Source organism: Camelus bactrianus, chromosome 12 (assembly GCF_048773025.1).
Source record: "Camelus bactrianus isolate YW-2024 breed Bactrian camel chromosome 12, ASM4877302v1, whole genome shotgun sequence".
NCBI classification, from domain to species: Eukaryota; Metazoa; Chordata; class Mammalia; order Artiodactyla; family Camelidae; genus Camelus; species Camelus bactrianus.
Window position 1 is genome coordinate 60,051,032 of NC_133550.1, and position 25,301 is coordinate 60,076,332.

Genomic DNA, 25,301 nt, shown 5'->3' on the forward strand with positions numbered 1-25,301 from the left:
TGAGTGAATCAGTGTGTATTTATTGACCCAAGAGCTATAGAACAGAAGGTGGGGACAGCCAGAGGGATCTGGAATATCTTGTCCCGCACCACCCCCAATCTGATGAAGAAACTGAAACTCAGAGAGGCTGCATGTCTTGGCCCCATGCTTGTTGAACTGCTTCACACACCACAAATTTCCTTGTCCCGCTGTTTGCATCTGGGTTTCTTTCTTCCTTTATCTCCTTCCTTCCTTCCTTCCTTCTTTCTTTTTTCCAAATCAACCTCTGTTCCCACACAGCATTCGGTGTTTCACAGGAACTTATGTGGTCTCTCAGTTCATCGTGGTCCCAAAGGGCACTTGGCAATTTGACAAATATTTGACCCACTGTGTTGTCATCACCACCATCAACACCAACACCACCGTCATCATCCTCAAGACATCACTGCCTAATTCCGATAAACGTGCTGGGAGGAAAAGGCATCTTGATAGTGGAAAAGGAGGGCTGGAGACCCCACCAGGGAAGATTCTCTTCTGCAGGGACATCACACCCCAGGGAGGGGTGATGGAGGAGCCACTGCCACCTCTCGCACGATCCAACAGTCCCAACTCTTTGACTTTCTCCTATTTGCAACTCTTTTGCGTTCCTAGTCTTCTTCTTGCTTGTTCCTCCAGCCTCTCTCTTTCTTCAGGCTCCCAATGTCTTCTTTGTTCATGAGACATGGTTTCCCTCCTTCCCCTCACTCTCTCGTCCCCCCTCTGCCCTTATTCTGGGCTCCAGGCTCCTTCCTTGTCTTTCCCCATCTGCCACCTGCTTGAATCCCTGCCTGGCTGTGCTCAGACCCAGAAATGCCAAATTCCTTCACACTCAGCTCCATAAGTTTTATTTGGCTCTCTTTTTTCCCTCTAAAAAGCTGCCTCTGCATATTGGCTCCGCGCGGGCCCCTGCTCCTTGCACTGCTCTGGCGGTGGGGGTGGCGGGGGGAGACAGGCCTTACTGCAGACTCTCGTAGGTCCGGGTGAGCTCCTCCAACCTGCTCTCCAGCTCCCGGGCCCGCTGCCTTAGCTGTTCAGAAAACTCTGCCTTTGCCCCCTCACGCAGGTGCATTGCCTCTTTCACAAGGTAGCCCACATCCATCACAAGGACGGAACTTGCAGAGGCCACAGCCAGGATTCGGGCTCCTTTGGCCATTGCCAGACCTGTGCCTTTGAGAACTTCCTGCAACTGTTTGCTACATTGGTATGAGATTTGCCCCGTGGTCAGAAAGCGCATAACCTCTTCCAATAAGCCAGGGTTGGCTCTGACCAGCTTGATGGCACGGATATTCATTTCAATGCGTTGCACGGCTTCTGTGAGTTTTTCTCTTGAGGAAACAATTCGGGGCCTGCTCTGCTGTAGAATCTCCTTGACCACTGTCCATTTTTTGATAGAAGGTGACATCAGGTGACAGGCTACATTTTCTGCTAATGACACGCTCTTGTGTTCCTTGACACTGGTGGCCACACTGGTCACAGCAGCTGTGGCCCCCAGCCCTAACCCAGTTGCCAAGAGTGCCAGACTGACCCCCGATGTCGGAGGTGCCAGAGTCAGGCCAAGGATGTTCAGGAGGCCAGACGCTGCACCAGCAGAGGTGGCCGCCACCTTATAGATGGTGCAGTCCCTGTGATCCTTGTCCACCTTGTCTGCAAGTGCGTGCAGCTTTCTTATGCTTTCCTCAAGCTTCCGTTTCACCCGAGGAAACCTCTTCAAAAACCTCTTCTTACTCAGCTGCTCCCTTAGCAGCATGTCTCGGTCACTCAGGGCCAAGTCTGCATTCAGCTCGTTCAGGTATTCACGCAGTGCATCTGCCTCTTCCCTGTAACAGTGAAGGCCAGGGGGTTAAGAAGTTAGTTTGGGATTCTCTGTAAAGTAGGCTTAACAAGATTCATCTTGCATAAATCACAAAGATTGTACTGTAACCAAAGAGATATTCTACTGCCATTATGCACATACTTTGTACATTATAGAGGCTCCATTATACTTGTTGAAACAGGGAATAAACAAGCACAAGCCATCTTAGGACACTCTTAAGTGGTAGGTGTTTGGTAAGACACGTTCTGACTCAGATAGTGCAACACCATCACCTCCAAGGTGCTTGTAGAGCGGGAGCTCTGCAGGTAAACACAGAGAAATGGGACTGGAGCAGAGAAACCTTCATTCAGAGAAGATTAGTGTGTGGTGAGAATCAACCTGCTTTTGCCCTTCTCTAAGGGAAGTGATTCCTAAGCCCCTAGAATTTTCTGGCTGATAGGGGAGTGCCCTGCTTTGCCTGGGTCTCTAGCCATTGGACAGTCTGCCAGCGTGATGTGTGATGGGTCTCTGGATCATGTTGTGTCAGTCCTGACTTCTGGGGGAACTGGACAAAAGGGTGCTGGTCTGACCTCCAGGAGGGGTTGGAGACACAGGTCAGCCGGGCGGGCAGCCTGTGATTGAGCCCCAGGAGGACCCTGTGCACTGAGGCTCGGGGTGCCTGAGACTCTCTCCTTGACCAAACATTAGTCAGGCTCTTCTGAGTCCTCTTCTCAACCAGGCCTCCACCCTTCCCTTCCCTGTCCTGTCCCCGATGGCCCCTATCACCCAGTCTCAGCAAGAACCCTGCTAAATCCACGTAGTAAGACTCCCCAACTCTGAGGTCTGATTGCCTTTGATACCTGATCAAATTCCTCATCTCCCACCTTTGATGCAGCCACCCTTGACCTGCCTTTAGCGAGAATCCTGTTAGGAAAGATAAACAGGAATCCCCTCCCATTGGTGTCTCATCTCAGTAATTTTCCCTCCACCACCCCTCACTCTGCTCCTTGGCTATAAGTCCCCAGTGTCTGTGCTGTATTCGGTCTTGAGCCCAGTGTGTCTGCTCTACAGCAATGGGCTTCACACCTGTCACCACAGTCCTGAATGCAGTCTTCCTTATCGTGTCAAGGACTGTCAGGAGCACTTTTTAAAAAACTCACTGGGCACCCCTGGTTGGCACTGACCCATGTGCCCTGAACACACTGAATACAGGACAGTAATGCCTCCTGAGGACGAGAAGCTTCATGTTTGAAACCCTCCCAGACAATGCCCTGTGGCTGCTGGGGACCCGCATCCTTCCCTGTGGTAATCGGACCTGGGAGTGTGCCAGCTGTCAGGGAGCTCTGTGCATCCTTCTCAGGAATTCTCCAACCGGAGGGTGGTTTGGGGCTTCCTCCAAATTTGTCATTGCTGTCAAGAGTTAGGTCAGTCGGGGGACTGTGCACTGAGACTTTGTATTTTTGCTAATTCTGAGTACTTAGTATTTGTTTTAAGACCTAGGACTCACAGCTAGAAGGGACCTTAGTGATCACTGTCCCTGACCTATGCTCCTTTCCAAGACTTATGCCTCTGGCCTTCCCAGTTGAAGGTCACTAGGTCCATCCACTTCCCCAACTGACTGGGAAGCAGGAGAGAGTCTATGAACTCTGGGTCACCTTGGACTCTCCAGCCCACCTCACTGACTCCCAACCCACCACCCAGCACCTCACCTCTCAGGTGTCACCAGCCTAACACACCTTAGCTGTGACAGCTTCACATACCTGCACACCAAGGCCATGTGCAACTCAATGGACCCTCCAAAAGACTCAAGGGACCTTAGGAAACATCTGTATCAGTTGCTAAGCCTGAGAAGTCCTACATGCATTTGGATGAGCTGGTGGACGAAGTACATTCCTGTTTGGTGGGGACTTGACAGTCTCCTCAGAAATCTGTAAACTACACAAAATTGGCAGCCACTCATTGTGGCAGTGGAGTCACCACTAAGCCACACTGCATTCAGACAGGTCATGCTACTGTATATAGAATAGAGGAGGGTCCCAGATAGCAGTTAAGACCCCCTGGCCCCCAGGCAGGGTATGGAGGACAGAGTCACCCTCCAGGCCCTCTATGCCCAGCACCAGGGTATCAAGTCCGGGAGGGAAGAAATGTCCCCTCTCCCACTCACGGCACCTCTGCTAGGGTCACAGCCCCTTCAGTTTTGTGTCCAAGGGTCACTCCCCTCACTCTGTTCCTGGCCCCGCTGCCCATGCTTTCCTACTAGCCCCCCGACCTGGACCTCTCTGCTCCATCCTGAACCCTTAGTCTGACCCAGATCTAGGCCTCCCTGGACCTTTGCATAAGATGTTTGCACTTGGTTCCCACCTGAGACCCCAAAGTTCACCCTAAGGCCATCACCACAGTCCATCAGATTGAACTGAGTCTCCTTTTGTACAGATGACAAATCTGAGATCCAGGATGGAAGCCCAGAGCCCTAGAGCTGGGCCAGGATAGAGCCAGGACCCAACTCAGCTCCATTCAATTCCACCCCGGCCTCTATGCCCTAGGGGCCCCGGGTCCTGCAGTGTCTGGCTAGTTCCTAAGATGGGGATACCAGGGCTCCAGTCAGAACCCCTAGGGCACATTCCTGATTGTGTCAGGAATGTTCTGACTCATCCCAAAGGGAGTCCTGCTTGGTCCTCATTTCCAGGAACAAGACCTTTGACCCCAGTCTCTTCCCAACAAGCTTTTTCAAGGTTAACATTAACTGAGCACCTACTATGTGTCAGCCATTATGCTAAGCACTTGGCATGTATTATCTCAGTTTCCTCACAAAAGAGTTGAACAATGAAGAAACCAAGGCAGAGAGAAGTTAAGTAACTTGTCCAAGGTCAATAACCTGCCCCTTCCTTGCAGTTTCATCTCTTCTCAACCCGAGGCCATTCACTGCCAGCAAATGACACAGAGGAAAAATTCCTCATGAATTCTTAAGAAGGATCAACTTCGACCCCAACCACAGGATACTTCCTGGAGGAGGTGTGCCTGCTAGAAGAAACCTGGCCCAGGGAGGGGTGTTTGGGTGACATCCCTGGGGCCCCCATGCAGGTCACCTGGACAAGTTGTCCTCAGCCACAAATCTATTTAGGACTTCAGTCAGCAGGCGTACCAGTTCCTCTCTGCTCAGTATGTCCCGCAGAGATTCGACAACAGCCTCAAAGAAGCTCTCAGTATCTAGATGGGAAGAAAGGAGCAGAAGATTAGGAGAAATTGTGGTGGAACTTAAATGGTATTGAGTATAAAGGGATTACACTTCATCTTCCTGAGCAGTGCTCCCCTGGAAAACTGTTGATGGGGTCACCAGTGATATGGGCAGATCTTGGTCCCCCCCAAATTCGTATGTTGAAACCCTGACCCGCCTAAGTGATTGTATTACAGATAGGAACTTTAAAGTGGTGGTAATTATGGTTAAATGAGGTTGTAAGTATGAGTCTTAATCCAAAATGATGGTGTCCATATGGGATGAAGAAGGGATACGTGTCCCCATCCCTCTCTCTCTGCACACTGAGAAAGGACCGTGTGAGAACAGGACCAGCCGGCCGCAGGCACTGACACCCGGGAATGAGGTCTCACCAGAAACTGACCCGCCACTTCCTCAGCCTTGCACTTTCAGGCTCCAGAACTATTTATAGAATTCCTGGCATTTAGGTGTGTTTAGGAAACGAAAAATTTAATCCTTTAGAAAGAATAAATACAGGACACATAAGACATATTAGTCACCATTTACAGCAGAGTCTGGGCAGCAGCCTATAAAGAAATGCATTCATGTTTCGACAGTGAAACAAATGAATATTCACATTAAGGGACACAGAACGTAATGACTATAAACTGCCTCAGGTCAGCACAGGGCAAGATTGCTGCCCACGTGAGTTACCAAAACCATGTGTGGTTTCAGGGATTTGGAGTTTATGAAATTGCTAATAAGAGACTGGGGACTGGTACGTATTTACATGTGGCCTGCGACAGGATGGAAAATGCGCTTCGTGTCACGTTCCCACAAAGAGTCATTATCCCTACTTCGCAGAAGAAGAAAGTGAAACTAGACAGGGCAGTGACCGCCCAAGGCCAGCTTTGGCCAGCCGCCCAAAGCTGAGAGGTTGAAACTCTCGGGGATTTTTATGACATTACTTTGAAGCCTTCTTACATTTTAAACCCCCCTGTGATGTCTGCATTCTCCCCTACAGCGTATCTGTGGGGACTCTTTGCAACCCGTTTGTGGCGGTGAGCACAGTGTAGGGGATACAGAGGTAGAAATATGTTGTACACACGAACCTTATGTAATCTTATAAATCCATGTTACTTCAGTTTTTAAAAAGTCTCAGAATCCAGAGCGTTGAGTAAAAATACCAGGTGAGAGACTCCTCCCTCGAGTCACAGACGCCAGGCCGGGCGGGGAGGGGCTTTCTCAGGGGCGTGAGGGGCGGGACCTCAGCTCTGAGCCTGTGGTCCGTCCCTGTCACCTCTCTCTCCCCCAGGCTGCTCCCAGGGGCCACAGCTCCCACTGGCTCCACTGAGCCCAGCTGCCCCGTTTATACACAGGAGACGGTCTTGTTTCTGAGGAGAGCTGATCCTCAGGGCTCCTGCAGCCCGGCCTCCCTCACGGGCCCCAGAGCCGGCTGGGGGCCCCTGGCTTCTAGTCTCTGCCCCCTGCATTTTGTTTCCAATTGACTATTTTGCTGTCCTTTGCAGCCCCTGGGAGGATGTCAACTGGTTGCTTAGCAATGCAGTCATGGAGGCAAAGTGGTTCCTAAAAAACAGGAGTTAAGGAAACAGTGTTGATTTGGATGCTTTGAAGAGTTGCTCAGTTTTTTCTCTCTCCTGCGTCACTAAGGGTGAAAGGAAACCAGGGCTTCCATGGGGGGAGCTCCCAGCACTGAATCTGAGTGTTGATTGATTGGGGTGAGGAGGGTTGGGAAATGCCTGAGCACCTGGGTGTCTGCAGGGGGATCTGAGGGCAATAGAATCACTACCTGCCTGAGGCAGTCCCGCCTGGTGAACAGGTGCCCTAAGGGAACCTTGGGGGTGGGGGTTCAGATTTCTGGGGTGCAGCGAGGCCCCACCTGGGACACACAGGGACAGCAACAACCAGGAGGACCTGCTCCGGGGCAGGCACTGGCCCAGCCACAGACCTACGTTATATTTGATCCTCAGGACAACATGAGGGAATATCATTCTCACTTTACAGGGGAGGTCAGGGAAGGCGCTCCAGGTCGCTCAGGTGGCAGGTGGCAAAGGCCAGACTGGGGTTCCGTTCAGGCATCTGCTGACCCTGGCAGAGGGGTGGGGGAGGCAGCAGAGCTTGAGGAAAGGGTTTCGATTGGTAACAGCCCAGGGTCTGGGAACAGGAGGAGCATGGACAAAGGGGGAGGGTGGAGATGGCTCCTGGGTTGCTGGCCTACCTCCTCTCTCTGCCTTGCCTGACCTCAGGATGCACCTTGCTACTATCACCCACTTCCCACGGCTTCCCCTGCCCTACTCCTGAGCATCTGCTGTGTGGTGGGGGAGGGAGGGAGTGAGCACTTTGGCCGTGGCCCCCAGAGGAGAAGGCCATGAAGGAGCCTGTGGAGACAAACACCCTAGTGTGGGGACTCCCATCAGCCCCTATTGGGGGCTTGAGGAAACTTGTGAGCCACTTCTTAGGTCTTGATTCCTCTGTTAGGTAAACAGCCTGGAGACACTGCCCTCATTCTAGGGCACAAGTAGGAAGCAGCTAGAGATAGGACAGCTAACTACCTGGGCAGTAAAGGATGCCTACTGACGTCATGATGCCAGCTGGGGGTGTCAGTGTCGTCACTTCAGCTCACCAGTCTGTGTCAGGCTACTGAAGGAGGTGTGGCTTCACCCTTGGGGAAGAGAAAACAGATTGTGGACTAGAACATGAGTGAGCTCTGGCAACAGGGAGCAGTGAGGGGACAGGTGCCTGGCTTTTTCCCCCGAGATGGCCACCAGCACCACAGTGGACTCAACCTAGTGACTTTCTCTGCCTATTGGGCTCTGCTGGTGGCTATTCAGGGAAAGTTCCTTCCATCACTGCAGCTCCCTCCCAGCAAAGTCAGAGTCCTGTTGTCCTCTTGGGGCAGAAGGAGAAGCTATTCAGACAACACATGGCCACCTGGAAAGCTGTAGAAGCAATAAAACCAAACACAGAAGAAAAGAACGGAAGAGAATACTCTGCAAATTACGTGAGGGTGGGGGCAGCTGTGTTCACTAGCTGAAGGCCGCTCGCATTGCTGCAGGGTGTGTGGTGTGCAGCGCTCCAGAAACTCCCCTGCACTTAGCTTAGCCCAGGTTCTCACCCTGGTGCTGCAGCCTGGACTTGAACCCAAGTCTTTCAGATCCAGGTGCCACATTTGTGATGACTGTGCTCTGTTGCCTTTTTCATACAGAAGTATTTAATCATGGATGTATGTTTATTGGTAAATGGCTGTTCTTATATTGATATGATGTCTTGCACCCTGTGCTCGAGTCTCTGCCTTGACAAATTTCTTGGTGTTACAGCTTCCCAGAGCCCATGCCCTCCTTTCCTGTGCATGAGCTTCATTTCCCCAGGCCCTGGCCAAGTCCCTGCAGCCCTACCCTGGGCTGCCAGAGCCCCCGGTGGTGCCCAGTCCTCTCTGCTCTCCTCCGGTAACTCTTGGACCTTAAGTTGTTTGTCATTCCTTATGTAAATAATAATGCAAAGAACATCTTTCTTGTATAAAACATTGCCTGTATTTGAGATTGTTTCCTTCAGCTATTTCTAGAATTAGAATGATTGGGTCAGAAGTTATCAACAGCTACAATGTGTTCACACTTAGAGCCCCACTGTTATGCAAACCAATGATACCAATTTACATTCATACTCGAATCTAGGAGAGTGTCCATCCTTGCAGTCTTGCCAGTTCTCAGCAGTCTTACAAAACAAAAACAAAAACAAAAACAGACCTTTATATAGAGAGAATTTCTTTTGGTTCTGCTTGTGACTCTCTTGCCTTGGGAGGTGAGGGAAGAAAGCAAATATTTACAACACTTAGGCACTGTTTTTAAAAGGCGCTCATCAAGTACCGCCCCTGAGACCTGACAGAAATGATAGTAAACGTACTTAGAGGTATACAAAAAGCTAATGATAAGGGCAGCTTGTGTTTTTGATTTTTTCTCTGGACCAGTAGTTGCTCTAAGACTTTACACATAACTCATGTTATTCCAATAACCTTTCAGCTTGTCCCATTGGATCCTCATTTATATGGTGGGGAGGAGAAGCACAGATGCTATGTGACTGTCCAAGGCCAGACGTCTTGTCCATGGTTGCCTGGGTTCCAACCCACTCTCTGGGCTCAAGATCAGGTACCCTGCCTGTCCTCACTCCAGTGTGACTGAAAAACAAGAATGGGAGCAACAGGACACCAGAGATTTCAACAAATATTTGAAGACGGACTGGATGGAGACGTGATACCTAAATAAAGAGGAGAGGAGGAAGAGAAACAGGGAGAGAGCCTACAAGTCAGAAGCATGGTCTGCTTGGCAGACCCCAGAATAGGGAGCAGCGAGGGGCCAGCGAGGCCGAGGGAGAAGCAGGGAAGCAGGTCACCAAGCCCACATCCCGCCCCACGTAGCCCATGGTCACATACGGCCACACCAGCCGGGGGGGAATCGTGATTGACAGATGGCAGAGAAAGAATATTTCTGTATTCTGGCGCTTAGGGGCCCTCATCCAGCCACTTTACAGGGAAGCTTTCCAGTCAACCTCCCCACCTCGTAAATATGAATGGGCAATCCAGGATCAGATTTGTGAGAAAGATGAAAATGTGGAAAAGGGTGACTAAGATAAACAGATGAAATATGACACCAGGAGAAATGGATAATTTTGAAAGTAGAAATAACTTTGAAAATCTCAAACACGTGACCTCAGGGAGGCTAAAAGAATATTTTATTCATAAAATGAGAACAAGAGGCACTGAACAGAGAGGAAATAATGAAATAGACAAACAAAAAAAAGACATCTTGGGAATGAAAAAGTGTTTCCAAAATGACTCTGAAGAAAGTGTGGGAAAGAGTTCAAGAAAGTTCCAGAAAATTAAAGGGAAGATGACCGCAGAAGTGGAGCTGAATGCCTGACAAAGCAGCCAGTGTAGACAGAGGGCGGAGCGTCTACCAGGCGCTGTGCTGGCACTGCCCACACATTCCCCGTTTGACTCCCACATCAGCTCTAGGAACTGCTGGCTCCACTTCACAGATAAAGAAACTGAGAAGAAATGGTCCCATAGCCTGTAAGTCAACCTGACTCTTCCTTCTGGGCCTGCTTCATCCCAGGAAGCATCCCTGGGGCCTCATGGCCACCTCCCCCCCAGCTTTTCAGGAGGGACAGAAGACTGCTGAGTGTTAGTCCGAGAGAACCATACACTACAGTTTGTTCTTACAATCACCCCACAAGTTAGGCCAGGAGTACAATCTGACGGTGCAGACAAGGACGCTGAGGGGAGGGGAGAGGCAGGGCTTTATGCCAGCAACACAGGAGAGGAGCCAAGATTCAAACCAAGTTCAACATTTGACATTGGACATTTGCAAACACCCCTCCTTGTTTAAAGTTCTTTTTTCCTGAAAACTCCCTTCTTCCTGATTCTTCTCCCTTGCTCTAGCATGACTTTAGCGTCACAGCCAAATCAAACCACTGAGAGATATGGAACCCAATTAAATATCCTTATGAGCTGTGGCCCAGTTATCACACGGTCCCCTGATAATAATGTAGGTTGTACGCCGGGCGTCTATGGACTCGATAAACAGGGTCATATGGTAGAGCAACCGGATGGGGGCCTAGACTCAAATCGAGGTGAGGATTAAGCATCTCTTGACTCCAGGGACATGAGCTGAGACCACCTGCTTTGGAGACCCCAAAGAGCTAGTGACTATACAATTCAGCTGAGCTTGACCCCCAGGATGACAAGAGACGTCACCCAGGACGACTACAGCCCCAGTGTCAGGGTCTTGGCCAAAATCTTTGGTCCAGAGCAATTTCGGCCACTTTGAAGGCAATGCCAACTTGGTGGGAAATCACATGAAAGTTGCTCAGGAAGGTGTCTGGCAGATGCCACCAGCATCACCTGGTTGGGACTGGAACTGTCAGCCAAAAGAGGCACAGGGCCACTGTTCCCACTGACCCCTGCCCCACCCCATCTCTCCATCCCGTGGGGAGGTGTGTGTGGCTCCGACATGCTACCTTAGGAGTTGTGTGTTCCAGAACAGGGACCCACCTCCACCTGCCTGTTGTCCCTTTTTATAGAGACTGTGGGAGTGAGTAGAAAGCTTCCAACTGAGCATGTGACAATGGGGTCTTTTGCAGTCATCGCAGTGGCCAGCAGGGACAGACATCTCAGGCAGCAGAGCACAGGGGAAATGCCTTCCACGCTGACCACACCTGGTGACCTCACGGGAATGGGTCTCGGCCCCTTGTTGCCAGGCTGCCACCATCACACTCTGGACAGTCCTACTGGTCTCTCCTCAGGTTGGAAAACCAGGCCCTGAGTGAGTTAATAGTTGTCAACTTCAGTAGCGTTAGAACTAAGTATAAAGCTGATAAATTAAAATGACAACCCACAGTTCAAACATTTTTATGCTGATGTCAAGACTAATATGTGTTTAATTTTAATGTCTGTATAATGTTTAAGAAAATTGGACACATTCTCAGAGTTAACAACAGATATTGGATTTTAATTTAAAGAGAAATTGAGTAATTGATTTGAATGAATGATTTTAAGTTGAAAGTCAATTTGCTAAATACTAGGATGTTGCAAATGAGCTTTTCCCAGAGACAGGAAGCAGCCTCAAGTTCAACAGATCCTATAAGAGGAGGTGGGAGGACTGGGGGAGGGTGGAGAGGGGGCTGTGAGAGCAGCTCCTCCAGGCATCTCTGGGGCCTGTGTCAGGGGCGCCACCAACCTCTACCCTCCTGGCAGTTGGAAGACCAAGGAGATGCTTGTCCAGCATCACTCTTGTGCTCAAATATGACCTTAAAAAAGAGGCATCTTGCCACTGTGGCAAACAGACAGTACCTCAGAGAACTAACTATAGAATTACCATGTGATCCAGCAATTCCACTCTGGCTTCAGACCGACATGAAGCAAAAGCAGAGACTCAAAGAGATGTTTGAACACTTGTGTTCATCACATCATTATTCACAACTGCCAAAAAGGAGAAGAAATGCAAGCTTCCATCAGTGGATGAATGGATAAGAACAATGTGGTCTTCACGTACAATGGGCTAATATTTACCTTAAAAAATAAGGCAATTCTGACATGTGCTACACAGGATGGGTCTCAAGGACATTATACTACATGAAATAAACCCATCACAGAAAGATGAATACCAAATTATTCTGCTTATATGAGGTATGTAGAACAGTCAGATTTTAGAGGCAGAAAGCAGAGTGGTGGGCGCCAGGGCTGTGAGTAGGGGAGTGCGGAGTTAGTGTTTAAGATTCACAAAGCGAAAGAGCTTTGGAGATGGACACTGGTGATGCTGTGAAGGAAAAGCCGGGCTGGACCTAACTGGTAAATCTATGTTTAACAAGTGCTGGGTTACTGATCTGAGTTCTGCTGGACTAACTCATAAATCTAAGTTAATAAGTGTCAGTTTGCTGATTCCCTGCTCATGTATTTTTTGCTAGCCAGCTGGACTTTCAGAGAGACATATGTGGCCTTGGAATGTTGGTTTGCTGCCTCCCTGCCTCTGCTTTGTGATAATGATGCTGCTAAAGCTGTTCCATGCCTATTGGCCCAATACCCCAAGCTTGTAATTAACCCTATAAAACCTCATGCACACATTTTGGAGGTGCTCAGAGCTTCAGAGCAGAAGTCCCGTTGAGCCCGCCGGTGTAATAAATCTGAGTGCTCCAGTCCTCTGAGTGGTGCTTGTTTCTTGGCTGGCCTGTTGTTTCCATATTTCCAGAGGCCCCAGGGAGATTCAATGACGCCAGCCCCTTGAGCAGCTGGACTGGTGGTTCCAGCCGACCGGGGGACAATAACTCCAGTAAAGAATGAGGTGGCGCTGCCCGACGGTATTCTGGGTTCTCTTTTGTGATGGCGACTTGGCACCCCCAGGTTTGTGGGCTACAACCAGAGCCAGACTCAGTGGAGGTATGGACAGACTCACCAGGTGGCCGTCCGGACAAGGTAGGAACCCCCAGGGAGTAAATCAGGTCCTGTCCCTAGTGGACAGAAGAGGAGGCTGATCCCCTCCTATAGGCTCCCCGTCTGGTGGTATTCCAGACAGGGAGATCAGGTTAGATTAGGGACGCCCCAGTGATAGGGAGGGGAATGTGCAAATAGCCTCTGTACATTTTTGTGAGTGAATGTGTGGCCTGTGAAGCATGCGATCAGGCTCAGTTTTGTAGCTCCACAGCATTCCACTACGGAGTCGGGTATCGATTGGAGTCATGGTTTACACTGACCCGCCAAAGCTAAGAGGCGCCGTCATCCCCATGAGGGGAGCGGCCAGGCAGACACAGCGAAAACCCTCCCTTGTCTTGTCTGCGACACTGGCACAGGGTGGCTACACAGGGAGGGAAAGGGACATAGAACAGCATATAAGTAAATGACCCCTGTGCACTTGGGGACTAAAACGAGACTACTTTAAAATTTTTCAGATGCGACTTTGTCACCATTCCCCCAGAATATCCTGTTGTGATTAATAAACCAGCCTCAATACTACCCCTCTGTCTAAAATAAAGCCAGCAAGAACTGAGCCAAAGGGACTGGCTGGAACCCTCTTTTGAGGTCCCCTTTTAGGTCCATTTATTCTGCCACCAGCCGGCCATCCTGGCCTCATATTTTGTCAACTTAGGCTATAGAAAAGGCTTTGTGCAGGGACCCCTAGAGTTCATCCAGGCCCAGGAGAGCCTCAGGGACACCTGCCTATTGTGGAACCTTAACTCGCTGGCAGCACTTACAGCCAAGAAGATAGATATTAGGCCCAGCAAGGCAGCAGAGTTTTTGAGAACTGCACTGTTTTGAGGAGTGGAAAAAAAAACCCCAGAGATACTGGGGTCACAGTCTTTGGTGCCAGGAGCAGATCCACACCTATAGGTGATAAAATCTATCAACTAATAATAATGGGAGCCTCAAAATCAAAGCTGACAGTTCTGCACTGCATGATTAAAACTTTCAAAAAGGGGTTCTCAGGAGACTATGGAGTTCACATGACCCCTGGCAGGCTCCGCACTTTGTGTGAGCTTGAATGGCCGGCCTTTGGAGTTTGGTGGCCCTCAGGAGGAACTCTGGACCTAGCAACAGTGTGAGCAGTCTATCAAATAATCACTGAAACCCAGGCCACCCAGATCAATTTCCTGACATTCACTCCTGGTGGAATATCGCCCAGACTCCATCCGCATGGATTCGGTTCTGCTCAAATGGACCTGGACAATGCAAGATATTAGCAGCTCAGCTGGTCCCAAAAAGACAGACAGAGAAAAGCCTATTTTCCAGGGAGACACAAAAGACGAGATGTGCCTGCCACTTTGTATGCCCCCAGGGCACTGACACCTCCAGTCCCACTGGAGACACCACCACCCTGTGTCACCACCTCCCCAACCTGAGGACCCAGAGGCAGAGCCCAGCCCCCAGCCTGAGCCGGTAGGAAGGAGACTTCGCTCAGCATAAGCCGGGAGGCCAGAACCCCCAGCCCTCCAAATGCCGCTGCAGGAGATACAAAGGCCACAGCAAGCTGGGGAGGACGGGACTGTCCAGCCTGGGCACCCCGTACTCTGCTACCAACCTTTTAGCTCTACAGACCTCCTCAGTTGGCGCCATCATACTCCTTCCTGCTCTGAAAAGCCACAGGCATTTCAATCACATTATGGTCTGAAGAGAATTGAGAATAAGAGCTTCCATAATAATAGCAGATGAAGAGGCACTGGTAAACTGATCAGGAGTTTTGGCCTGCCCTCCAGAGAAAAGGAGCAGAAAGTGCCGGAGTGCGCCAAGGATGACATCAGGGGGAGCCGCGCAGGGTGACGGTGGCAGGCAGAGCAGGGGCCATGGCCGCCCGGCAGCAGCAGCAGCCCCAGCAGCCCCCGCATCCCAGGCACCGCCCCTACCTCAGCTGCTGCCAGCCGCCGCCGCCGCCGCCACCGCTGCCATGACAACTGAAGGGGAGAGCGGGCCGCTGCCCAGTCCCAAAGCGATGCTGGGACAGTCATGGAACTCTGTTGTGAAGACATGCCGATACTTGGTGTCTGTCCAGCCCACGATGATTTCTGCTTGGTGGTCTGTGACGACTGTAATCAGGCTGTCAAACCGCAGGCTCTGACTGACCTGGTAGTCTGTCTCTCATTCTCACTGGCCCACCTGGGGAGATGTTCCCCAGCTGCTTCTGACTCTTCAATACGGAGGCGAAGAGACACATTCACACTAAAGCACGAACATGGCTGCAGGGCCGAGCCCCCAGGGACACACTGGATGTTGAGGGGTGGGCCGTGACACGGGCCCCTGACACCGGACCAGACTGGGACTTTCTCTCAGAGTCCTGGCTCAGAATGTGGGGCCATGGTTGTGCCCTGTGGCCTATGTGTCTAAAAGACTGGACTCTATGGCATCAGGATGGCCACCCTGTCTACGGGCCCTCGCTGCCACAGCCCTCCTGGTCAACAAGGCAGACAAACTCACACTGGGACAGACTTTAAATGTAAAAGTGCCCCACTCCTTGGTGGCCCTGATGAACAACTCAGGTTACAAATGGATAACTAACACAAGGATGACCCACTACCAGGGGCTCCTATGTAAAAATCCAAGAGTCCATCTAGAGACTGTGCGAACCTTAAATCCAGACACATATTTGCCTGAGGGGGACACGCAGCCTGACCACGGCTGTGAGAAAATCATAGAAGAAGTGCACGCGAGCAGGCCTGATCTAAGCAACAAGCCCCTGCAAAACCCAGACCTGGAATTCTTCACAGACGGCAGCAGTTACGTGCAGGATGGACAACGGTGAGCAGGTTACACTGTAACAACAACCTGAGAGGTAATAAAAGCAGAGTCCCTTCCCCCAGGATGGTCTGCTCAGCGAGCGGAGATCTGGGCACTGGTCCAGGCACTAAGGGAAGGGAAAGGAAAATGAATCAATATATACACTGATTCCAAATACACATTTACAAAGTTGCATGTACATGGAGCCATCTATAAGGAGACAGGACTCTTAACTGCTGGGGGAAAGAAAGTCAAGAACAAAGAAGAAATTCTAGTTACTGGAGGCATTATGGGATCCAAAGGAAGTGGCCGTTATTCACCGTAAGGGACACCAAAAAGGAAATGACCCTGTGAGCCAGGGGAACAGTCTGGCTGATCAAAAGGCAAAAGAGGCAGCCACCTGGGAACACCCAGTAAGTAAAATTATGGCAGCACCAGAGCTCCCCACTGCCCCAGAATACAGCCACGATGAAAACACGTGGGCACAGGCCGAACAAGGGAAGGAAGGAAAGGACAGATGGTGGATCACGATGGATGGAAGGGTTTTCATCCCGGAATGACTAGCTTATCACATAGCCCAACAACAACCTGAAGCCACACACGTGGGAAAAATGGCTTTGGAGGCCCTCCTAAAATGATATTTCCTGATTTCTTGTCTCCCTACTCTGTGTGCATCGGTCTCCCAACACTACTTGCTCTGTGCTCAAAACAATCCAATACAAGGGCCCACTGGGCTAATGGGAGTACAACGATGCAGATGGGCTCCCTTCGAAGATTTAGAAGTGGACTTTACTGAACTTGGGCCCAGTAAGGGACATAAGTACCTGCTGGTTTTCATCTGCACCTTCACGGGTGGGTAGAAGCCTATCCCGACCAGGACAGAGAAAGCAAGACAGGTAGCAAAGGCTCTCCTCAGGGGTGTCATCGCTCGGTTTGAAATGCCTACCTCCACCTGGTCCAACAACAGACCCACCTTCATGGCAGAGATTGTACAGCAAGTGGCAAAGACACTGAGCATCGGCTGCAACCTGCACACAGCATCCCGGCCTCAAAGCTCAGGGGAGCTTTTAAAGATGTAGGACTCATCCTTTGGATCCACCACTCCAGGGTTAAGAGAGTGACTTGACCTAAGACAAAGGACCCCTGGAAAATTGAGAGTGACCCGGGAGACCCGCTCAAGATCAAGATCAAGGTCAAGAGGGACCAGAGAAAGATCCTCGAGCCCTGCTCTAGCCACACCCAGAGGCTGGCTAGTCAACGCACAGCCGAAGCTTGAGGAAAGCTCAATGAAACAGTTAAATGTATTTCCCTTGTGCTCCTTTGCCTCTCTCCTTGTGTGCCTCTTTTCCTTGTAGCCTGTGTATTAGCAGTGGGGCTGGCCAGCACCGCCCCTCCTGACTGGGTTATAGGCCATAGGAGCCTGATAGCTATTTTATACCTTGTCATAACTGGTGCCATCACCGCAGCATCATGCCTAAGATGATCCTAAGGCTGATGTTACTGACACTAACGCCCTCACTCCCCTTGCCAGTGCGGCTCGGAGTGGCAGCAGGGGTGGGCACAGGCATCGGTGGCATAGCCTCATCCTCTTATTCCTATTACCAGCTTACAGGTGAGTTAGGCCAGGATCTCCAATGAATAGCAGAAACCCTGGGAGCTCTGCAAAATCAGACTGACTCTCTGGCTGAGGTGGTCTCACAAACAGGAGGGGTCTGGGCCTGCTCACAGCCAGAGAGAGAAGACTGTGCCTCTTCCTTACTGAAGAGTGCTGTTTTTATGCCAATCAATCAGGAATTGCCAGAAGGATGGTCCAAGAATTACAAGACCGAGTGAAAAAGAAAAAACATATTTTAGACAAGGGCCCATGGACAGGCCCCTGGGGCTGGACCTCCTGGCTGGCACCGTTCATAAGTCCCTTGCTCCTGATTTTTGCAGCTCTGCTGGTTGGGCCCTGTATCCTAAACTTCCTGACCACTTTGTCAGTGAGTGGTTAGAGGCTATGAAACTCCAGATGTTACCCTCCAACTATGAGCCCCTACAAGAGCTGAGTCATGAGGCCCACTCCAACAAGGGCTGTGAAAGCATCAAGAGGGTAGAATGAGAAGGAAAAGCTGGGCGGGGCCTAAGACATAAATCTAAATTTAATAAGTGTCAGATTACTGATCTGAATTCTGCTGGGCTAAGTCGTAAATCTAAGTTAATAAGGGTCGGTTTGCTGATTCCCTGCTCATGTATTTTTTGCTAGCCAGCTGGACTTTCAGAGAGACATATGTGGCCTTGGAATGTTGGTTTGCTGCCTCCCTGCCTCTACTATGTGATAATGATGCTGTTAAAGCTGTTCCATGCCTATTGGCCCAATACCCCAAGCTTGTAATTAACCCCATAAACCTCATGCGCACGTCTTGGAGGTGCTCAGAGTTTCGGAGCAGAAGCCCCTCTGAGCCCACTGGTGTAATAAATCTGAGTACTCCAACCCTCCGAGTGCTGCTTGTTTCCTGGCTGGCCTGTCATTTCTGTAACAATGATTGTACAACACTCTGAATGCATTTAACACGACTCAGCTCTACACTTTAAAATGGCTAAGATGCTAAAGTTTATGTTATGTATATTTTTCAACAATAAAAGAATTTTAATAAGTAAACGTCAGTCACAAAAGGAAAAATTCTGTTTGACTCCACTTATATGAACTGCTTAGGGCAGTCAGATTCATGAAGGCAGGTAGGTGAGTGGTGCTTCGGGGAGTGGAGGGGAGGGGAGTGGGAATGGGGAGTTACGGTTTCATGGGGATAGAGTTTCAGTTTTGCAAGATGTAAAATGTTCTGTGATTAGATGATGGTGCTGGGTGCCCAATAATGGGAATATCCTTATGCCACTGAACTGGACACTTAAATATGGCTACAATGGGAAATTTTATGTTATGTGTATCTTATCAAAAACATTTTGCAAAAATATAAATCTTTTAAAAAGCCAGCTTTTATGAAAAAGATAAAACACTTAGGCACACGTCCAGCAGAGCTGTGGTCTCAGAGAAGCAGTTTTGCACTAGAAACTCTAGTCTGAAGTGCTGGGAGTGAGCATGTGGCTCCCTGTGAGCAAATAAAACTAGACTGAACACAAAGGGCAAAAATGTAGCATTGCCTCCACGGGTCTAGTGGATGGAAACATCTCAGTGCCCTTCTACTCGTGTACTAGACAGAGACAGTTCCCTGCCACCTCACCCCAGAGCTAGGATTTGTGTTCTGAAATAAAATCCCTTGAATTAAAACTCATTTACACGGAGCTGGCAGCCAAGTGGCAGAGTAGAAGGAGCCAGCTCTCAACTCCTTTCTCAAACACACCCAAATCACAACCAACTGCAGAACAACCATCAGTGACAAAGACTGGAATGTACCGAAAGTGGGCTTCCATAACTAAAGACATAAAGAAGGAACCACAACAAGATGGTAGGAGTGATGCAGGAAAAATGCATGTGGGGTGTAAGGAGAGCCGTGTCCTAGGTTTCGGTGGAGCCCCTGGGACGTGCCCTGCCGGGTGTGGGTCCTTGGCTTCCCCCAGGAAAGATTTCAACAGTGAGCCACAGTTGAGGAAACATAGATTTATTTAGAGAGATACATACTGTATAGAGTGTAGGCTGTGACAAAAGGCACGAGAAAGGCCACGAGGTGTGGGCGTTGGGTGCTCAGGTTAAAGTACAAGTAGGCACACACTCCATACAGACAGTGTGGGCTGTCTCCCAAGTGAAGGGAGAGACGGAGGCGGCTAGGAGGCGTGGTGTTGCCAGTTTTCATGGGTTCAGTAGCTTCACACGCCTTCAGGTGGGAGGACTCTTCCAGCTACCCTGGTGAAGGGGATGGGATTGCCAGGAATTGGGCCACAGCCCACTCTTTGGCCTTCTATGCTTAGCCTTGGGACTGTCCCGGCACTTTGGGGCATATTATTTCTCATGCTAATATATTACCACGGGAGTATAATGAAGCTCACGTTCTACTGGAAGGCAAACCTCTTGCCATCTTAATCCTCAGGGCCTACTGGGAGTTGAATTTTCCACCATTTCGGTGTTAATTGCTGTCATCCCTTGAATGGTTGGGCCCTGCCCCTTTCCCTCCTGTCTCAGGAGGAGCAGACTTGTGATAAAATCAAATCCCTTACCCCTGGGTGGGCAACCCCCAAACTGGAGAATAAGTGTGTTGAAGAGATTCTCCCACAGAGTCACAGTTCTGAGCCCAAAGTCAGGCTTCTCGGCTTAGGAGTCCGGCATTAGGAAGAGAAGCCCCCAGAGTATGTGGCTTTGAAGGCCAGGGGGGGGGCTTAACTGCAGAAGGCCCACAGGACTGGGGGAAATAGAGACTTCCGTCTTAAAAGACACACACAAAATCTCACACAAACCAGGACCAAGGGATTAAGCAGCCATATCATGGGACCCCGGGCCAGACCTAACTGCTGGGCTTGGAGCCTCTCCTGGGGAGGTGTGGGAATGGCTGCGGCTCACTCTGGGGACAAAGACTGAGTTGTGGACATATCGGGGCACATTCATCTGCTCAAACTCTCCTGGAGGCTGACATCTTGCTTGAGTCATATACTAAGACCAGGCTCCACCCACTGCCTGTAGGATCCAGTGGGGCTCACCTCAGGCCAAACAACTACCTGGGCAGGAACATAGCTGCACCATCAGCAGACAGGCTGCTTAATGACTTCCTGAGCACACACTCACCTCTAGACACACCGCTAGACACAGCCCTGCCCACCAGAGGGCCAGGACCCAGCTCCACCCACCAGTGGGCAGGCACTGGCCACTCCCACCAAGAAGCCTGCACAAGCCTCCAGACCAGCCCCAGCCACCAGGGGGCAGACACCAGAAGCAAGAAAACCACCATCCCACAGCCTGTGGAATGTGTCCAGAAATGCAGGCCACACCGCACCCTGGGACCAGCTGTCACCTGGCCCTTGGGTGATGACAGGAGAGGGCACTGCTGGGAGGCACAAGACGTCTCCTAAGAGCGCCTCTTCTCCAAGGTTGAGAAATGGAACCAACCTACAACATCACATAAAAATAGAAACGTAGACAAAATGAAGGGGCAGAGGAATGGGTTCCACACAAAGGAAAAAGGTAAAATCCCAATAGAGGAACTAGGTGAAGTGGAGACAGGCAATCTCCCTGGGAAAGAGTCCAGGGTAATGATCGTAAAGATGATCAAAGACCTCAGGAGGAGAATGGGTGACCAGAATGAGAAGTCAGAGGTTTTTTAACAAAGAGATTAAAAATATAGAAAACATTGATGCAGAGTTGAAGATAACTGAAATGATAAATAGAGTAGAAAGAATCAACAGTAGACTAAATGAGACAGAAGAATGGACCAGTGAGCTGGAAAACAGTGAAAATCACTGCCATAGAACAGAAAACAAGAAAAAAGGATGAAAAGAAATGAGGACAGTTTAAGAGACCTCTGGGACAATGTCAAGTGCACAGTATTCACAGTATACTGGTCCCAGAAGGAGAAGAGCGAGAGAAAGAGCCTGAGAAAGATATTTCAAGAGATAGTAATGAAGACTTCCCTAATCTGGGAAAGGAAAGAGTCACCCAAATCCAGGAAATGCAGAGAGTTGCACACAGCATTAGCCCTAAGAGTGACACACCAAGACACCCTGTAATTAAAATGACAAAAATTACAGATGAAGAGAGACTGTTAAGAGCAACAATGGAAGAGCAACAAGTAACATCCAAGGGAGCTCCCAGAAGACTGCCAGCTGATTTTTCAGCAGAAACTCTGCAGAGGAGAAGGGAGTGGCACGATTTATTTTAAGTGATGAAAGAGAAAAGCTACAAGCAAGAAGACTCAAGCTAGCAAGGCTCTTGTTCAGGTCCGATGCAGGACTCCAAAGCTTCACAGACAAAAGCTAAAAGAATTCAGCACCACCAAAGCAGCTTTACAACAAATGTTAAAGGAACGTCTCTAGGCAGACAAGAAAAGGCCACAACTAGAAAAAAAAAAAAATTGTAATGAAAAATCACACCAGTAAAAGTGAACATACAGTAAAGGTGGGAAATCACCCACACACAGACTAGTAGGGAGGTTAAGAGACAAAGGTAGTAACATCAGCTGTATCCACAATGAGCAGTTACGGGGATACACGAAAGAGTTCGATGTAAGATATGATGTCAGAAAGAGAAATGATGAGAGGAGGAATATACAAATGCACGGTATTTTAAATGGATTAGAAATGAAGAGATCAGCAACTTAAAACAAACACACACATATATAGAGACTGCTATACCAAAACCTCATGGTTAATGCACACCAAAAATCTACAACAGATGTACAGACAAAAAGAAAAGGAAACATAAACATAACACTAAATAAAGTCACCAAAAACAAGAGAAGACAAAAAAAGAAAAATAGGGGGGTGGGGGGGAATAAAACCATAAACAAAATGAAAAGAAAAGCTACAAAATGGGATAAAATATTTGCAAATGATGCAACCGACAAGGGATTCATTTCCAAGACACACCAACAGCCCATACACCTCAATTTCAAAACAGCAAACAAACCAACCAAAAAATATGCAGAAGACCTAAATAGATATTTCTCTAAAAACACCTATTGATGGCCAACAGGCACAGGAAAACATGCTCAGCATCGCTAATTATTAGAGAAATGCAAATTAACACTGTAATGCGGTAGCACCCAACACTGGTCAGAATGGCCATCATCAAAAATTCTACAAATAACAAATGCCGAGAAGGTGTGGGAAAAAAGGAACTCTTTTGGTGGGCATGTAAATTGGTGCAGCCACTATGGAAAACAGTATGGAGATTCCTTAAAAAACTGAAAATAGACTTATCATATGATCTAGCAATCTCACTCTGGGACATAAATCTAGAGAAAACTGTAATTTGAAAAGGAAACACACACCCCAGTGTTCAGAGCAGTGCTATTTACACTGCAATGGCCAAGACAGAAAAGTGACCTAGATGTCCATTGCCAGCTGAATGGATAAGGAGGTGGTATACAAATACATATACATATAAAATGGGACATGAATTAGCTATAAAAAATGAAATACTGCCATTTACAACAACATGGATGGACCTAGAGATTATCATATTAAGTGAACTGTCAGACAGATAAAGACAAATGTTATATGATATCACTGATATGTGGAATCTGAAAAAAATGATACAAATGAACTTATTTATAAACCAGACAGAAAGACTCACAGGCATAGAAAACAAATTGATGTTTACCAAAGGGAAAGGGGGTGGGGATGGAAAAAATAGGAGTTTGGGAGTAATTTATACATTGTTCTAGATATAAAACACATAAACAATGAGAACCTACTGTATAGCACAGTGAACTTTATTAAATTTCTCCTAATAACCTATATTAGAATTGCATCTGGAAAAGAAAATGTACATACACATATATAAGTGAGTCACAGTGCTGTACACTTGAAACTAACATAACATTGTAAATCAACTGTACTTCAAAAAAAATTTTTTTTAAATAACAGCACCTGAACCCTTTACCATCTGAAAGCATCTTCACACACAGGATCACATTTGCTACAGCAGCCCTGTGATGAGAACATTTACTGTCCTCTGCTTCACCAGAGAAAACTAAGGTTCAGACCTGCCCCAAACCTCGAGAAGCTGGGCTGGTCTCTGATTCTTATTCTGTTCTGTTGTCTGGACTTTGCCATTTCTCCAGAAGGAGAGAAACCCTGAAACTCTTGAGTATTCAAAGCATAATTATCTTCCCTAAAGCTCCCTGTTAGCTAATTATTAAAGAAAAGGGCACACTGACCGGAAGCATGAATGTCCACGTTAAAAGTAAAGATTAAATGCCCCTCTCGCAGGATGCCCATGCTGGTCCTCCTTGGGTGATGGGCCTCCCTTCCCAGGTGCCAAGGGAATGCTGACTCGCTGTGGACGGGCTGCTCTGTTTTATTTATTTGAAACCTTGAAGAAATGTACCCCTTACTTGCTTAACGATCTTTGTTTTGATATAAAACGGGTCAAAACCACGCTTCTGCAGAGCGCTTCCTCAGAGTTCCCTGAGAGGCTGTCGTCTGTGGTACAGTTCTCAGTTTGGCTCAAAGAAATCTCTTTTCTGTTCCTATTAAAAGTCGTTTGATCATTATTTTCACTGACATGTGTCTGTATGAGGCCATTTTGTCATAAGACTGCAGAACAGGATATGAGCTGTGAGAATGTGCAGGGGGCCCGGCTCCCTTCCTCCCTCTGGGCCTCCTTCCCTCACAGCCCACCTCCTGCATCTCCCACCTCACACAGTCCTGAGGGAGCACTTAGGAAGCCCAGGAAGGCAAAGCCCCGCTGACTGCCTGCTTGGGTCCCCTGTCCTCAGCTCTCAGGCCTCAGATTCCCCCCAGGGCACTGAGCAGGCACTCAGTGACAGGGTAGGGGCTTAGGCCCATGAAACTTTGATTCCTTGTGTCTGAAAAAACCCTTTGTCCTCCTCACCCTCAGCACAGCACCTCGGGGCCGGCCTCAAGGCCACAAGGACAAGGGGCTGTGACTGCCCCTTCCTCCACCTCCTCTGCTTCCTCCAAATTTCTCAAAGGACCAGGACCCAACATCAGTTACCTTCCTTCTGGGGTCACTGCTCACATCTCAGCCACCTGAGCAGTTTTCACCCTCCCTCTGCTCTGTTTGGGGTACGGGGGCGGGAGGAAGCAGTCAGACCCACCTGCCTCCACATCCAGGCTCTGCCACTGCTTGACCTGTGGTCCTGGGCCCCTCACCTCCTCTCCCTGAGTTTCCATTCCCTTCTTCCCCAAAACAGTGAAAATCAAGTAGTGACCAGCACCCTCTTCTCAGAGACACATGGTGAGGATGGGGAGATGGGGGTCTGCTTACCCAGGAGTCTCCCTCTGGCTGAGGGTGAACTGACCCAGACGTTCTCAGCTGGGTAGATCCAGTCAGCAGCTGTGGGTCTGGGGAATAACCAGACACAGCCTCCTCTGGGCCCAGATATACCCCCCAAAATCAAAAGGGAAAGTGAAAGCACTGGATCCTGAGTTGCTCACAGCACAGACTGCCCAGCAGGCTCCACCCTTGGCTCTTCCCTCCCTCCCTCCTGACATCTTGTAGAAACAACCTAAGATCTGACATTCCAGGTCCTTCTAGGCTCAGTCCATCCTGCCTCAGTCTCTGCAAAGGACCACCTGCCACCAACAAACTATGAAGCCCTTGGCAAATCAATCCCCCACCCCATGGGCTGCCTCCCAGCCCCCTCTGCCCTCTCCAGCCCCTACACTCTGCAGTCCACCTGCTTTATGCACCTTTGTGCCACCAGCACTTGGCACAGTCCTGAACATACCAGAGGCTCACTGCGCACCTGTCATATTGCTGCTGCCGAATGCCTCCATCAAGCAGGTTCTAAGCATTTGCTCACTCAGGTCTTTCTGCCAGAATGCCTGCTCCTACACCTAGAAAAGTCCGGCTCCTGCTCCACAGCACAAATCTGGCATCACTTCCTCTTAGATGTCCTCCAGGACCTTCCCCT

The 25,301-nt window shown here is 49.3% G+C and overlaps 1 protein-coding gene across 4 annotated transcripts; it reads right to left on the reverse strand.

The window, feature by feature from the left end:
• On the reverse strand, window positions 1-24,788 carry LOC105073173 (apolipoprotein L3). Of its 4 annotated transcripts, XM_074375476.1 has the most exons (5): window positions 24,653-24,778; window positions 15,752-15,904; window positions 7,577-7,686; window positions 4,897-5,017; window positions 1-1,835 (listed from the first exon to the last, which is right to left on the reverse strand). In XM_074375476.1, exons 3-5 carry the CDS (start codon window positions 7,605-7,607, stop codon window positions 974-976), a joined length of 1,014 nt encoding a protein of 337 aa, XP_074231577.1. In that variant the 5' UTR covers window positions 7,608-7,686; window positions 15,752-15,904; window positions 24,653-24,778; the 3' UTR covers window positions 1-973. The 4 variants fall into 4 exon arrangements, with proteins under 4 accessions (XP_074231577.1, XP_010958680.2, XP_010958683.2 ...); XM_010960378.3 differs by lacking the exon at window positions 15,752-15,904 and having other exon boundaries at window positions 24,653-24,788; XM_010960381.3 differs by lacking the exons at window positions 15,752-15,904; window positions 24,653-24,778 and adding an exon at window positions 14,605-14,887.
• Between the last annotated feature and the right edge of the window lie 513 nt (window positions 24,789-25,301).